Genomic DNA, 17,981 nt, shown 5'->3' on the forward strand with positions numbered 1-17,981 from the left:
CAGACACACACACACAAACACACACACAGACAACCGAACACCGGGTTAAAACATAGACTCACTTTGTTTACACAAGTGAGTCAACAAAAGTGGACAAGAGAAAAAAAAAAAGCTGTACTGATACACCAGACTTGACTGAGAACATGTTTCAGACAGGAAGGTTGCAGTTCTAACTCCATTCCCCTGTTTTGCATAATAAATTGGAGTATCCCCTTCTTGAATGGTTTATTTACAGCTATGTCAGATGGATTGTCAATATTCTATTCACATATCACTGGGCACACACATCATTCCTTGCCGTTAAGCCCTTTCTTTTCTCTCTCCCCAGACACTCAAATAAATAGGTCCATAAATAAGTACATAAAAACATCAACTTAAATTATACACACAAAAAAAAACAGGCCAGTCCATAGATAAGTACAAAAAACCATCAACTTAAAATATACACAAAAAAACAGACCAGCCCAAGATGTACAATAAATCCTTTTGTGACTAATTCTCTCTCCCTTTTTGTACACGTATTTCTGGATGAGTTTTTGTTATTCATAAGTACAATAACATTTCACTTGCCAAAGTCTGCTCAACATTCTGATGTAAAAACAAACACAAAAAACCCCACCACCACCAAAACAACAACAAATCCCCAGCGACAATGAAACCCCCATACAAATGATAACAAATATTTGTGAATGTTGTCTTTGCTGTTGTAGCACACACTGAAAATGGCAGATTTTTCTCTGCCTTCCATAACTCTGTCCATCAGAGTGTTCAAAACTTCCCACAGTTCATACATGCCATGTGTAGTTCTGACTATATCAGCTTCTATCCGTTCACTAACAGGCAAACATCATAATACGCTATCTGACAAACTCTGTAAACGTTCACTACTTCATGCCTACTGTTTCAGATCCATTGGCCAGAGATTCAGGAGGTGGAAACAATATAACTGTATTCTCCATTTCAACTAGAAAGGCAGGTGTTTTCACGCAAGCACATAACTATCATTCACACTTGTGCTCAAGCTGAGCATCAATCATTCCAGTATCTTTACACTTTCTGTGTTTAAAAACAGTTGTGTGAGATTATCATAATCCCTTTCCCTGCACTTATGTGTTGGAAAAAAGTTGTGTAGGATTATTATACTACATTTGGGGCCAACTGGAGCTTCATTCTTTCTGAATTTTGTACATGCTTCAGGAATAACAGCAAAGCAAACTGTTTGAGTGTGTATATGTGTGTACATACAGGATGCTGGCAGTGAGAATGCACAAGACAAGCCAACTGTGACCTGACAATCTGTGATGACTACTGAACATCAACAAGGGAACACTGAACACTGATTCTGTCTCTACCCCCCACCCCCACCCCACACTGTCTTGCTGTGTGTAGTGACTATGCCCTGTGTTGCCGCGGTCAGTGGACAAGCAGTCCATTGTTCTGTGGAGTTCACTTGTGTTACAGCAACAAAGACTATGCTGCCCAGTGTCCCTGTCAAGCTGTGAGTATCTTTTGCCAAACACACTGGGTGTACAAGTAGCATATTGCACATCATACCTTTAAACAGTAGCACATCAGAACAACTCTGAGGCATAGAAGAGTTCAGTCCCTTGTTAATCCTGTCCCTGAAAGTCGGTCACTACATTCACTGTTGGGTGTAAAGAAACTGGTGAACATGTCCCCAGAAATGCTGGGGCAAAACAGCTTGCTCCACAACGGTGAACACACACTATCACACAAAGTACTGCATGTCAACTACACGTGACAAGAGGTGGGAGTCTTGTCTTCCACTGCTGTTTCCCACCCAAACACCCCATAACCCCCACCCTAATACAATGGGAAACAGTGTAGACCCTTACCACACCAACTTGTGACCAAAATCAACACACTAAATCCCAACATTCTCAGCTTGTGACTTGACTAGCAGCAGTGTCAGTTGGATTCAGCATTCAGACCAGGAAGCAAAGAAAATACTGGGAGAGGACTGAAAGGGGAAAAAAAAGATCAGATCAGTTAAACACAAATCTCACGGATATATTGCACAGGCATTATTCCCCCCCCACCCCCCTCTTCCCCCATCCAGAAAGCAGAGTGCACATGCACTGCACCCCCAGTGCCACAGAGGATGCAGTAAAGACCTGATCATAACAGGGAACGATCTACAAACTTCATTTCACTTTTCCCACTGCTCATCTCTACTGCTTTCTGCACACGCTGCAACACACCTTGTTCTTCCACGACCCACACCAACAGTGTGTGTCCCTTCGTGAGTCTGACAATACATGCCACCACCCAAACAACACATTTTTCCTTTTCTTTTTTTCTTCTTTACTATTATCATTATTATTATTTTTCATGACTCCACTGTTACTTTGAGCTGTTTTCTGTTCATGGGTGTATGTACGTGTGTATGGTTGAGTGTAGTTCTGGGTGAGGCTGCAAATGAACGTTTAACAGCCAGTGTGCCGAGTTGGAATTAACTTTCAGAGAAATACACTATGCAGATGCCATTCATCATCATTATTATCATCATCAATGTCTGACAACACTTTGTCCAGAATGAGTGCAGCTCCCCCACACCCATGAAAAAAAGACATACATGACGGTGAAAGGTTAGCACACAGTCTCCTTCAATATGACTGATAAAGCACAGGCCACAAGCCACCCTCACCGCACTGCGCCCACGCTGTTTTGTGGCTGTCCAGCTGAATGACAATCAGACAGTGAAAGAGAGGAGAAGAAGAAAGACCAAAGGAGAAGACACAACAGCACACACACACACACACACACACACACACACACACACACACACACAGTGAGCAGTTGACAGACACAGGCACAGGAACAAGTGAAGGAGACACACAGCACACCCTAGTGGAAACACCACACAACAACACTAAACTTGCTCGCTACATTGGACATCTCTCTTATGGACAACCTTATCGGTACATCTCTCTTTTGGACAACCTTATCAGTACATCTCTCTTGTGGACAACCTTATCAGTACATCTCTCTTGTGGACAACCTTATCAGTACATCTCTCTTGTGGACAACCTTATCAGTACATCTCTCTTATGGACAACCTTATCAGTACATCTCTCTTTTGGACAACCTTATCGGTACATCTCTCTGGACTACCTTATCAACACATACATTCAGAATTCCTCATCAGTATATCTATTCTGGAGTACCTTAGTAATCTGTTCTGGAGTACATTTATCAGTACATGTGTTCCGGAGCACCTTGGTACATGTGTTCCGGGAGTACCTTACTCTGGCACTCCTGTTATCAGCAGACAGCCTTTCAGCCAAATGGTAGTATAGCACCAACTCTCCCGTCAGCAGCCTGCGATATGTGCACTGGCCTTTCCATGACACTGTCATAGTTCTCAACACACAGACATCCACACACACACACACACGTATGCAGTCTCTGCTACATGCCTACAATAAAGCGCTGTCACCATATACGCTTCACTAACTTATCCACTTGAAACAAATCCTTTGGTATGGAGAAAATAAAGGTACAAAACGTCTGTTGAGCACATCATAAAACAGCATGCACTCACACACACACACACACACACACACACACATGTACACCACGGATGACTGCACTGGGCTGATCACCGATCGAAAAAGAAGGTCTCAACACCCAGTCTTCTCTCTCTGCAGTACATACTGGGCACAAAAATACTGGCTGTAAAAGCAGGGCAATACTGGATGTTACACGTTAGTAGTATCATACCATCATCACTTCTAGTTTGAATCATAATCTTATAATTACCAGTTAGTGGTATCATACCATGATCATTTTTAGTTTGAATTATAATCTTGTAATTACCAGTTAGTGGTATCATACCATCATCATTTTTCGTTTAAATTATAATCTTGTGATATCATAATTTTTAGTTTTAATAATAATCTGAAACGAAACTACATGCTTTACATAAAATAAAATAAAAAATAGTAAGGGGAAGTCGACGACAGTAAGGAAGGGGGGGGGGGGACCTTTGTTGTAAATGTTCCACAACTTTGTCATGTTTCTCGACTGATGGTAATTGGGAGGAAGCAGGGGAGGGTGGACAGTGTGTTCACAGTGATGGTGGCTGTCTACACCGTCTTACCTCCCCCTGCCTCTCTGCTGCATGTAGCGGCAGTGTGGGTCAGCAGTGGTCAAAGACAAGGGGGGGGGGGGGGGGGGGGGCGGCATTAGTTTCACTGACCTATCCTGTTGTTTCACTGACCTATCCTGTTGTTTAACTGACCTATGCTGTTCGCTATCAGTTTTCACTGACCTATGCTATTTGCTATCACTGACCCATCCTGTTGGCTATCAATGGTTTCACTGATCTATCCTGTCTACAATCATTTACATTAGTACAAGGTGGGGTGTGCTGTTGTATGCCCCCCCCCCCCCCACCCCCACCCCCTTCAACCTCCCTTCCCCACCAACCTCCCCCTCCACTTCCCCACCTCAGCCCCCCACCCCACCCCACCCCTCTGAAGATGGACGACACAGTTCACACCCACACCCCCCGTGGCCTCAAGGAGAAGGGTGGCGAGGCGTGGTGGTGGAGGAGGGAAGGGGGGGGGGGCAGAGGGAGGGGAGGGGTCTAAGTGGCCACCGCTCTCTTGTGCAGGCCGTTGGTCTCAGCACGGACCACAGGCGATGACAGGGGCTTCCTGTCGCAGTCCTCAGTGTCCCCCCGCTCCCCGACCCTGTGGCCGTTGGCTGTGGGGGGAGGAGGGGAGGGCTGGCCCGCTTCAAACTGACGGGCAAAGTCGGGCTTCTCTGCCGCGTACTTCTTGAAGTCCTCTGCAAAACACGACAAGCAAGTCGGCAGTGTCACTCACACGCTCCCGTCATTTCGGCATACAGTTATCAAGCAGTGTCACTCACATTTTCACACTATCATTTTAGCATCGAGTCATTCTGCTGTGTCATGCACACACTGTCATTTCAGCATTAAACCATTCAGCAATGTGACTCACACACTGTCATTCCAGCGACTGGGACCACACAGTCTAGGATCATCCACTTCAGGGATGCATCTTTGTGAGTGTTGCTTAAATTTCCTGACCAACACTGCAGATGTCTGTTTCTCTCAGGCCTGGTTGATGCCAAGATATAATCATGGTGAAAGGAAGTGTAAGTGTCACAGTAATGCCACTGAAACTGCACACATAATGCAGCAGCACAAAAAACGAACGAAAAAAAAAAAATCCAAAGTTGTATATTTCATGGTCAACTGACTATCTTCCAACTCTCTATCACAGTGATAACATTGCTGTCAAATCAAGTAAAGTGAAAATGATTATTTCAAGATGGTAACCAAATAAGCAACAACTGATACATTGCTGTCAGTGTTTCATCAGAGACAAACAGAGGTGGATGGTTGTGGTGGGTATCCAGGTAGGCGTATGGTTGTGAGGTGGGTGGTTGTGATGGTGATCTGGTGAGGTAGGTGGTGGTGGTAGAGGTGATGTTGTAAGGTGGAGGGGCGGCGGGGGGAGGTTATGGTAGTGGGGGCAGTGTTTACCGAAAGTGATCCTGCCGTCCTGGTCGGTGTCGATGTCATGGAAGAGGCGAGCAGCGCTGTGGTGGTTGAGGGCGAAGGCTTTGTGCAGGATGGTCTGCAGCTCCTCCTTGGTGATGTAGCCCTTGTGGCCCCCGTCAAACAGCTGGCATCAAACACACAACAGCCTCACTCTCTCTTACACACTATGACACCCATCAAAACAGCTGACAGCACACACACACACACACACACTCTCTCTCTCTCTCTCTCTCTTTCTTATGCACACTGAGTAATGTAGCCCTCATGACCCTCCGTCAGACACCTTACAACACACACACCACCACTCTCTCTTACACACAAGAGAAACAGAGAAAGATAGAAACAGGGTGAGAAGGAGAGAAACAAAGGAGAAACAGAGACAGAAACAGGATGGGAAGGAGAAGAGAAACACAGGAGAAACATAGAAAATGGGCTGGAAGGAGAAGAGAAACAAAGGAGAAACAGAGACAGAAACAGGATGGGAAGGAGAAGAGAAACACAGGAGAAACAGAGAAAGACATAAACCAGGAGGGAAGGAGAAACGCAGGAGAAACAGAGAGAGAGAAACAGGGTGGGGAGCAGAAGGAGAGAAACACAGGAGAAACAGAAAGACAGAAACAAGTGGGAAGGAGAAGGAGAGAAACAGAGAGACAGGAACAGGGTGGACAGCAGAAGGAGAGAAACACAGGAGAAACAGAAAGACAGAAACAAGTGGGAAGGAGAAGGAGAGAAACAGAGAGACAGGAACAGGGTGGACAGCAGAAGGAGAGAAACACAGGAGAAACAGAAAGACAGAAACAAGTGGGAAGGAGAAGGAGAGAAACAGAGAGACAGGAACAGGGTGGACAGCAGAAGGAGAGAAACACAGGAGAAACAGAAAGACAGAAACGGGTGGGAAGGAGAAGGAGAGAAACAGAGAGACAGGAACAGGGTGGACAGCAGAAGGAGAGAAACACAGGAGAAACAGAAAGACAGAAACAAGTGGGAAGGAGAAGGAGAGAAACAGAGAGACAGGAACAGGGTGGACAGCAGAAGGAGAGAAACACAGGAGAAACAGAAAGACAGAAACGGGTGGGAAGGAGAAGGAGAGAAACAGAGAGACAGGAACAGGGTGGACAGCAGAAGGAGAGAAACACAGGAGAAACAGAGAAAGACATAAACCAGGAGGGAAGGAGAAACGCAGGAGAAACAGAGAGAGAGAAACAGGGTGGGGAGCAGAAGGAGAGAAACACAGGAGAAACAGAAAGACAGAAACAAGTGGGAAGGAGGAGAGAAACAGAGAGACAGGAACAGGGCGGACAGCAGAAGGAGAGAAACACAGGAGAAACAGAAAGACAGAAACGGGTGGGAAGGAGAAGAGGAGAGAAACGCAGGAGAAACAGAGACTGAGGAGGTGTCTGACCTGAAAGGCACATTGTAAAGTAGCGTCAGCGTTGTCAGGGTTACACACCAACGACAGACCGATCACGTACTCCCTGAAGTCAATCCGCCCCGACTGATCCTGTACAATATACATGCACGCACACACACACGCACACACACACACACACGCACACACACACGCACACACACACACACACACACACACACACACACACACACACACACACACGTAAACAAGCACACACATGCAACCTCACACACATCCACACACACACACACACAAATGTTCAATTTAAAGAGCTGTCAAAGGACAATGATCTTACAAATCCCTAATCATGAGTAAAAAGAATAATGAAAAACCACTAAACAAACACTCCAAATCCCAAACAAACCCCGATCACCACAGTAACAACAATTTGTCTTCATGTCCTACAGACGAGAGATGGGGGAAACAAACCTGCCCTGGTACACCAACAGACACACACAGACACAGAGAACAGTCAGTGATTTCACCCACACACACACACACACATGAACTGTCAGTGTTATCATCAACACACACACACACACAGAACTGTCAGTGTTAAAACCAACACACACACACACACACACACACACAAAGGGATCACAGATCATGGATCATAGCAGTAATAAATGACCAGCTGGAGCTGTGCCGGTCGAGGTTTATGCCCGGGGAGCACTTCACTAGCTGGAGTTAGACAGCCTAGATACTGCAAAATAATGGTCCTTTAAAAAAAAAAAAAAAAATTTTTTTCTTTCTTTAGAATTAGTGCTTTTCCTGCAGACCCCCCAAACAGTGACAAAATAATCAAACATTGGACTGTGGTCAGTGTAGGGAAGAAAGAAAGGAAGGAAGGAAGGAAGGAAGGACGGCAGACGACTGACCCTGTCATAGAGACAGAAGACGTTGTGGAGAGCAGAGGACTGGGGCAGGTGGAGGAAGGAGGCAAACTGCAGCAGGGAGATGTCGTCAGTGCTGTGGTGGTCCATCGTCTGCAGCCTGTGCAGGGTCTCCTTCATCTGACTGTCACTCAGTCTGTGTTGCACACACACACATCTATGTATGATTGCCGGTCGTGTCCGACTACCACCATCAGAACAGCAGAGGAGGTTACTGCTGTCCCAACTATCTGGGCTAGAAGTTGTTTATCATGGGGAATGTCATGCCCAAGTTACATCCCCATTTTCTTAGCCAAGAGGGTTACACACACACACACACACACACACACACACACACACACACACACACGCACCACAAATCTATATAACAGTCTGAATGCTACTGCACTAATTCATACACACACCAAAACTCACAGATTCTCAATTTCACTGAGGTGTCAAAGCATGCAGATTGATCCATAGGCATACCCATACATACGCACTTGCATGCACAGACACACACACACCAAAACACACAGATTCTCAATTTCACTGAGGTGTCAAGGCTTGCAGATTGACACCCCCCCCCCCCACACACACACACACCTAAACACACAGACCAAAATCTATGGAATATTCTGAATGCTGTGCTTATCAACACACACAAACACATAAACAAAACACACTGAAAAAACAGAAAACACAAACACAGAATACACACACACACTCACACATGCAGCCCCCCCTGGCCCCAACACACACACCTACCAAGACAAGCCACAACAAGACGCACAGACCACCCACCCCAGCTGTCTGTGCAGTTTCTGGAACTGCGTGATGCCGGCCTCCATGGGCAGCCTCAGTTTCTGTGGGATGTGGATGGTGCGGCGCCGACAGGGGTAGGTGTGGTCTGTCACCGGTATCTGCAGGTGTCTGTGAACACAAACATCATTGTCACCTGATAGTCATGGATTTCTTCTTCGTTTGTGGGCTGCAACTCCTACGTTCACTTGTATACATGTACACAAGTGGGATTTTACGTGTATGGCCGTTTTTACCCTGCCATGTTGGCAGCCATTATCCATTTTCGGGGGGGCTGGGGGGGGGGGTGTGTGAATGCTGGGTATGTTCTTGTTTCCAGAACCCAATGAACGCTGACATGGATTACAGGATCTTTAACCTGCATATTTAATCTTTTGCTTGCGAATACACACGAAGGGGGTTCAGGCATAAGCAGGTCTGCACATATGTTAACCTGCGAGATCCGAAAAATCTCCACCCTTTGCCCACCAGGCGCCGTTACTCAGATTCAAACCCGTGACTTCAGACTGAATGTCCAACGCTTTGACCACTCAGCTACTGCGCCTGTCATAGACATGGACAATCCCTGGGGTCACTGTTCTCACTACAAACATCACCCTGTCAGCTGGCTTCACTGCCATGTGGGACAGACATGGACAATCCCTGGGGTCACTGTCCTCACTACAAACATCACCCTGTCAGCTGGCTTCACTGCCATGTGGGACAGACATGGACAATCCCTGGGGTCACTGTTCTCACTACAAACATCACCCTGTCAGCTGGCTTCACTGCCATGTGGGACAGACATGGACAATCCCTGGGGTCACTGTTCTCACTACAAACATCACCCTGTCAGCTGGCTTCACTGCCATGTGGGACAGACATGGACAATCCCTGGGGTCACTGTTCTCACTACAAACATCACCTTGTCAGCTGGCTTCACTGCCATGTGGGACAGACATGGACAATCCCTGGGGTCACTGTTCTCACTACAAACATCACCTTGTCGGCTGGCTTCACTGCCATGTGGGACAGACATGGACAATCTCTGTTCTCACTACAAACATCACCTTGTCAGCTGGCTTCACTGCCATGTGGGACAGACATGGACAATCCCTGGGATCACTGTTCTCACTACAAACATCACCTTGTCAGCTGGCTTCACTGCCATGTGGGACAGACATGGACAATCCCTGGGGTCTCTGTCCTCACTACAAACATCACCCTGTCAGCTGGCTTCACTGCCATGTGGGACAGACATGGACAATCTCTGTTCTCACTACAAACATCACCTTGTCAGCTGGCTTCACTGCCATGTGGGACAGACATGGACAATCCCTGGGATCACTGTTCTCACTACAAACATCACCTTGTCAGCTGGCTTCACTGCCATGTGGGACAGACATGGACAATCCCTGGGGTCTCTGTCCTCACTACAAACATCACCCTGTCAGCTGGCTTCACTGCCATGTGGGACAGACATGGACAATCCCTGGTGTCACTGTTCTCACTACAAACATCACCCTGTCAGCTGGCTTCACTGCCATGTGGGACAGACATGGACAATCCCTGGTGTCACTGTTCTCACTACAAACATCACCCTGTCAGCTGGCTTCACTGCCATGTGGGACAGACATGGACAATCCCTGGGGTCACTGTCCTCACTACAAACATCACCCTGTCAGCTGGCTTCACTGCCATGTGGGACAGACATGGACAATCACTGTTCTCACTACAAACATCACCTTGTCAGCTGGCTTCACTGCCATGTGGGACAGACATGGACAATCTCTGTTCTCACTACAAACATCACCCTGTCAGCTGGCTTCACTGCCATGTGGGACAGACATGGACAATCCCTGGGGTCACTGTTCTCACTACAAACATCACCTTGTCAGCTGGCTTCACTGCCATGTGGGACAGACATGGACAATCCCTGGTGTCACTGTTCTCACTACAAACATCACCCTGTCAGCTGGCTTCACTGCCATGTGGGACAGACATGGACAATCCCTGGGGTCACTGTTCTCACTACAAACATCACCCTGTCAGCTGGCTTCACTGCCATGTGGGACAGACATGGACAATCCCTGGGGTCACTGTTCTCACTACAAACATCACCTTGTCAGCTGGCTTCACTGCCATGTGGGACAGACATGGACAATCTCTGTTCTCACTACAAACATCACCCTGTCAGCTGGCTTCACTGCCATGTGGGACAGACATGGACAATCCCTGGGGTCACTGTCCTCACTACAAACATCACCTTGTCAGCTGGCTTCACTGCCATGTGGGACAGACATGGACAATCTCTGTTCTCACTACAAACATCACCCTGTCAGCTGGCTTCACTGCCATGTGGGACAGACATGGACAATCCCTGGGGTCACTGTCCTCACTACAAACATCACCCTGTCAGCTGGCCTCACTGCCATGTGGGACAGACATGGACAATCCCTGGGGTCACTGTTCTCACTACAAACATCACCCTGTCAGCTGGCTTCACTGCCATGTGGGACAGACATGGACAATCCCTGGGATCACTGTCCTCACTACAAACATCACCTTGTCAGCTGGCTTCACTGCCATGTGGGACAGACATGGACAATCCCTGGGATCACTGTTCTCACTACAAACATCACCCTGTCAGCTGGCTTCACTGCCATGTGGGACAGACATGGACAATCCCTGGGATCACTGTCCTCACTACAAACATCACCCTGTCAGCTGGCTTCACTGCCATGTGGGACAGACATGGACAATCCCTGGGATCACTGTTCTCACTACAAACATCACCCTGTCAGCTGGCTTCACTGCCATGTGGGACAGACATGGACAATCCCTGGGGTCACTGTCCTCACTACAAACATCACCCTGTCAGCTGGCTTCACTGCCATGTGGGACAGACATGGACATTCCCTGGTGTCACTGTTCTCACTACAAACATCACCCTTGTCAGCTGGCTTCACTGCCATGTGGGACAGACATGGACAATCTCTGTTCTCACTACAAACATCACCCTGTCAGCTGGCTTCACTGCCATGTGGGACAGACATGGACAATCCCTGGGATCACTGTTCTCACTACAAACATCACCCTGTCAGCTGGCTTCACTGCCATGTGGGACAGACATGGACAATCCCTGGGATCACTGTCCTCACTACAAACATCACCCTGTCAGCTGGCTTCACTGCCATGTGGGACAGACATGGACAATCCCTGGGATCACTGTTCTCACTACAAACATCACCCTGTCAGCTGGCTTCACTGCCATGTGGGACAGACATGGACAATCCCTGGTGTCACTGTTCTCACTACAAACATCACCCTGTCAGCTGGCTTCACTGCCATGTGGGACAGACATGGACAATCCCTGGGGTCACTGTCCTCACTACAAACATCACCCTGTCAGCTGGCCTTCACTGCCATGTGGGACAGACATGGACAATCCCTGGGGTCACTGTTCTCACTACAAACATCACCCTGTCAGCTGGCTTCACTGCCATGTGGGACAGACATGGACAATCCCTGGGATCACTGTCCTCACTACAAACATCACCTTGTCAGCTGGCTTCACTGCCATGTGGGACAGACATGGACAATCCCTGGGATCACTGTTCTCACTACAAACATCACCCTGTCAGCTGGCTTCACTGCCATGTGGGACAGACATGGACAATCCCTGGGATCACTGTCCTCACTACAAACATCACCCTGTCAGCTGGCTTCACTGCCATGTGGGACAGACATGGACAATCCCTGGGATCACTGTTCTCACTACAAACATCACCCTGTCAGCTGGCTTCACTGCCATGTGGGACAGACATGGACAATCCCTGGGGTCACTGTCCTCACTACAAACATCACCCTGTCAGCTGGCTTCACTGCCATGTGGGACAGACATGGACATTCCCTGGTGTCACTGTTCTCACTACAAACATCACCTTGTCAGCTGGCTTCACTGCCATGTGGGACAGACATGGACAATCTCTGTTCTCACTACAAACATCACCCTGTCAGCTGGCTTCACTGCCATGTGGGACAGACATGGACAATCCCTGGGATCACTGTTCTCACTACAAACATCACCCTGTCAGCTGGCTTCACTGCCATGTGGGACAGACATGGACAATCCCTGGGATCACTGTCCTCACTACAAACATCACCCTGTCAGCTGGCTTCACTGCCATGTGGGACAGACATGGACAATCCCTGGGATCACTGTTCTCACTACAAACATCACCCTGTCAGCTGGCTTCACTGCCATGTGGGACAGACATGGACAATCCCTGGTGTCACTGTTCTCACTACAAACATCACCCTGTCAGCTGGCTTCACTGCCATGTGGGACAGACATGGACAATCTCTGTCCTCACTACAAACATCACCCTGTCAGCTGGCTTCACTGCCATGTGGGACAGACATGGACAATCTCTGTCCTCACTACAAACATCACCCTGTCAGCTGGCTTCACTGCCATGTGGGACAGACATGGACAATCTCTGTTCTCACTACAAACATCACCCTGTCAGCTGGCTTCACTGCCATGTGGGACAGACATGGACAATCCCTGGGGTCACTGTCCTCACTACAAACATCACCCTGTCAGCTGGCTTCACTGCCATGTGGGACAGACATGGACATTCCCTGGTGTCACTGTTCTCACTACAAACATCACCTTGTCAGCTGGCTTCACTGCCATGTGGGACAGACATGGACAATCTCTGTTCTCACTACAAACATCACCCTGTCAGCTGGCTTCACTGCCATGTGGGACAGACATGGACAATCCCTGGGATCACTGTTCTCACTACAAACATCACCCTGTCAGCTGGCTTCACTGCCATGTGGGACAGACATGGACAATCCCTGGGATCACTGTCCTCACTACAAACATCACCCTGTCAGCTGGCTTCACTGCCATGTGGGACAGACATGGACAATCCCTGGGATCACTGTTCTCACTACAAACATCACCCTGTCAGCTGGCTTCACTGCCATGTGGGACAGACATGGACAATCCCTGGGATCACTGTTCTCACTACAAACATCACCCTGTCAGCTGGCTTCACTGCCATGTGGGACAGACATGGACAATCTCTGTCCTCACTACAAACATCACCCTGTCAGCTGGCTTCACTGCCATGTGGGACAGACATGGACAATCTCTGTCCTCACTACAAACATCACCCTGTCAGCTGGCTTCACTGCCATGTGGGACAGACATGGACAATCTCTGTTCTCACTACAAACATCACCCTGTCAGCTGGCTTCACTGCCATGTGGGACAGACATGGACAATCCCTGGGGTCACTGTTCTCACTACAAACATCACCCTGTCAGCTGGCTTCACTGCCATGTGGGACAGACATGGACAATCCCTGGGGTCACTGTTCTCACTACAAACATCACCTTGTCAGCTGGTTTCACTGCCATGTGGGACAGACATGGACAATCCCTGGGGTCACTGTCCTCACTACAAACATCACCTTGTCAGCTGGCTTCACTGCCATGTGGGACAGACATGGACAATCTCTGTTCTCACTACAAACATCACCTTGTCAGCTGGCTTCACTGCCATGTGGGACAGACATGGACAATCCCTGGGGTCACTGTCCTCACTACAAACATCACCTTGTCAGCTGGCTTCACTGCCATGTGGGACAGACATGGACAATCTCTGTTCTCACTACAAACATCACCCTGTCAGCTGGCTTCACTGCCATGTGGGACAGACATGGACAATCTCTGTTCTCACTACAAACATCACCTTGTCAGCTGGCTTCACTGCCATGTGGGACAGACATGGACAATCTCTGTTCTCACTACAAACATCACCTTGTCAGCTGGCTTCACTGCCATGTGGGACAGACATGGACAATCTCTGTTCTCACTACAAACATCACCTTGTCAGCTGGCTTCACTGCCATGTGGGACAGACATGGACAATCCCTGGGGTCACTGTCCTCACTACAAACATCACCTTGTCAGCTGGCTTCACTGCCATGTGGGACAGACATGGACAATCTCTGTTCTCACTACAAACATCACCTTGTCAGCTGGCTTCACTGCCATGTGGGACAGACATGGACAATCTCTGTTCTCACTACAAACACCACCCTGTCAGCTGGCTTCACTGCCATGTGGGACAGACATGGACAATCTCTGTTCTCACTACAAACATCACCTTGTCAGCTGGCTTCACTGCCATGTGGGACAGACATGGACAATCCCTGGGGTCACTGTCCTCACTACAAACATCACCCTGTCAGCTGGCTTCACTGCCATGTGGGACAGACATGGACAATCCCTGGGGTCACTGTCCTCACTACAAACATCACCCTGTCAGCTGGCTTCACTGCCATGTGGGACAGACATGGACAATCCCTGGGGTCACTGTCCTCACTACAAACATCACCCTGTCAGCTGGCTTCACTGCCATGTGGGACAGACATGGACAATCCCTGGGGTCACTGTCCTCACTACAAACATCACCCTGTCAGCTGGCTTCACTGCCATGTGGGACAGACATGGACAATCCCTGGGGTCACTGTTCTCACTACAAACATCACCCTGTCAGCTGGCTTCACTGCCATGTGGGACAGACATGGACAATCCCTGGGGTCACTGTTCTCACTACAAACATCACCTTGTCAGCTGGTTTCACTGCCATGTGGGACAGACATGGACAATCCCTGGGGTCACTGTCCTCACTACAAACATCACCTTGTCAGCTGGCTTCACTGCCATGTGGGACAGACATGGACAATCTCTGTTCTCACTACAAACATCACCTTGTCAGCTGGCTTCACTGCCATGTGGGACAGACATGGACAATCCCTGGGGTCACTGTCCTCACTACAAACATCACCTTGTCAGCTGGCTTCACTGCCATGTGGGACAGACATGGACAATCTCTGTTCTCACTACAAACATCACCCTGTCAGCTGGCTTCACTGCCATGTGGGACAGACATGGACAATCTCTGTTCTCACTACAAACATCACCTTGTCAGCTGGCTTCACTGCCATGTGGGACAGACATGGACAATCTCTGTTCTCACTACAAACATCACCTTGTCAGCTGGCTTCACTGCCATGTGGGACAGACATGGACAATCTCTGTTCTCACTACAAACATCACCTTGTCAGCTGGCTTCACTGCCATGTGGGACAGACATGGACAATCCCTGGGGTCACTGTCCTCACTACAAACATCACCTTGTCAGCTGGCTTCACTGCCATGTGGGACAGACATGGACAATCTCTGTTCTCACTACAAACATCACCTTGTCAGCTGGCTTCACTGCCATGTGGGACAGACATGGACAATCTCTGTTCTCACTACAAACACCACCCTGTCAGCTGGCTTCACTGCCATGTGGGACAGACATGGACAATCTCTGTTCTCACTACAAACATCACCTTGTCAGCTGGCTTCACTGCCATGTGGGACAGACATGGACAATCCCTGGGGTCACTGTCCTCACTACAAACATCACCCTGTCAGCTGGCTTCACTGCCATGTGGGACAGACATGGACAATCCCTGGGGTCACTGTCCTCACTACAAACATCACCCTGTCAGCTGGCTTCACTGCCATGTGGGACAGACATGGACAATCCCTGGGGTCACTGTCCTCACTACAAACATCACCCTGTCAGCTGGCTTCACTGCCATGTGGGACAGACATGGACAATCCCTGGGGTCACTGTCCTCACTACAAACATCACCTTGTCAGCTGGCTTCACTGCCATGTGGGACAGACATGGACAATCCCTGGGGTCACTGTCCTCACTCACCATGTGTGGGTTGCATGAGCAAACTTAGCAGCGCAAAGTCTGCTAATCGTTAAGAATGTTCCTCACTCCACAGAAAACTCCATATACTTAGGAACATTAACTCTAGGCGAACATAGCGTTGCATCACCTCACACAACCCCAGCCCTGAAGACATATATATATATATATATATATATATATCATCTTCTTCTCAGCACCAGGGGACGTAGCTGTTTCAATATCTTCACTTCACCAGAGAACATATATGTATCACCAGCTACACTTTAACAGAGGATGTAACACCATTTGAGGCACGGGGTATGATCACCTTCTTCACTATACCAAGGGACATATGTGGTGAACTGCAAGGATAATCATCTTGACTATGGCAATGGATGTGCATGAAGTAATTCCATACTCACTGAGCCATGACGTGACGGACGTTGCTGGCGAAGAGCTTTGGGTCGCTGATCTCTGCCTGGCTGGGTTTATAGACAGGTAAAAACTGCACACACACACACACACACACCATTCAACACACCGCTACAATGTGACCTGCAGCATGCTCACTCTACACACTGCTACACTGGCATCACACACTGACATCAAACGCACTCCTTTCTGCTCCCCTTCCACTCTAACCCTGCACTACACTGCAACAACCATCACACTGAGTAGGCTCTTCTACATACTTTGACTGGCCTCTACGCCCAGACTGGCCTCTATCCACTGACTGACCACCCACTGACACACACAAACTGATCTCTATACACTAACACAAACAGACTGGGCTCTATCCACTGACAGACTGGGCTCTATCCATTGACACACACAAACTGATCTCTATACACTAACACAAACAGACTGTGCTCTATCCATTGACACACACAAATTGATCTCTATACACTAACACAAACAGACTGTGCTCTATCCATTGACACACACAAACTGATCTCTATACACTAACACAAACAGACTGTGCTCTATCCATTGACACACACAAACTGATCTCTATACACTAACACAAACAGACTGTGCTCTATCCATTGACACACACAAACTGATCTCTATACACTAACACAAACAGACTGGGCTCTATCCATTGACACACACAAACTGATCTCTATACACTAACACAAACAGACTGTGCTCTATCTACTGACAGACTGGGCTCTATCCATTGACACACACAAACTGATCTCTATACACTAACACAAACAGACTGTGCTCTATCCATTGACACACACAAACTGATCTCTATACACTAACACAAACAGACTGGGCTCTATCCATTGACACACACAAACTGATCTCTATACACTAACACAAACAGACTGTGCTCTATCCATTGACACACACAAACTGATCTCTATACACTAACACAAACAGACTGTGCTCTATCTACTGACAGACTGGGCTCTATCCATTGACACACACAAACTGATCTCTATACACTAACACAAACAGACTGGGCTCTATCAAATGAAACTGAGTGCGCTCCATCCACTGACACCAACTGGGCTCAATCCACTGACACATACTGACTGACTTCTATCCACT

At 48.2% G+C, this 17,981-nt stretch overlaps 1 protein-coding gene across 1 annotated transcript in view; it reads right to left on the reverse strand.

Moving 5' to 3' along the window:
* Window positions 1-4,516: 4,516 nt before the first annotated feature.
* The window catches only part of LOC143300844 (lysophosphatidylcholine acyltransferase 1-like), a 33,196-nt gene continuing 19,731 nt past the window's right edge, over window positions 4,517-17,981 (reverse strand). The window contains exons 8-13 of the mRNA XM_076614783.1: window positions 16,844-16,926; window positions 8,645-8,773; window positions 7,847-7,997; window positions 6,960-7,058; window positions 5,540-5,681; window positions 4,517-4,815 (exon numbers count right to left, since the gene is read on the reverse strand). Of these exons, the coding sequence (XP_076470898.1) occupies window positions 4,613-4,815; window positions 5,540-5,681; window positions 6,960-7,058; window positions 7,847-7,997; window positions 8,645-8,773; window positions 16,844-16,926 (807 nt within the window). The 3' untranslated portion in view covers window positions 4,517-4,612. The remainder of the gene's footprint in view (window positions 4,816-5,539; window positions 5,682-6,959; window positions 7,059-7,846; window positions 7,998-8,644; window positions 8,774-16,843; window positions 16,927-17,981) is intronic.

Source organism: Babylonia areolata, chromosome 26, assembly GCF_041734735.1.
Source record: "Babylonia areolata isolate BAREFJ2019XMU chromosome 26, ASM4173473v1, whole genome shotgun sequence".
Taxonomy (NCBI): domain Eukaryota; kingdom Metazoa; phylum Mollusca; class Gastropoda; order Neogastropoda; family Buccinidae; genus Babylonia; species Babylonia areolata.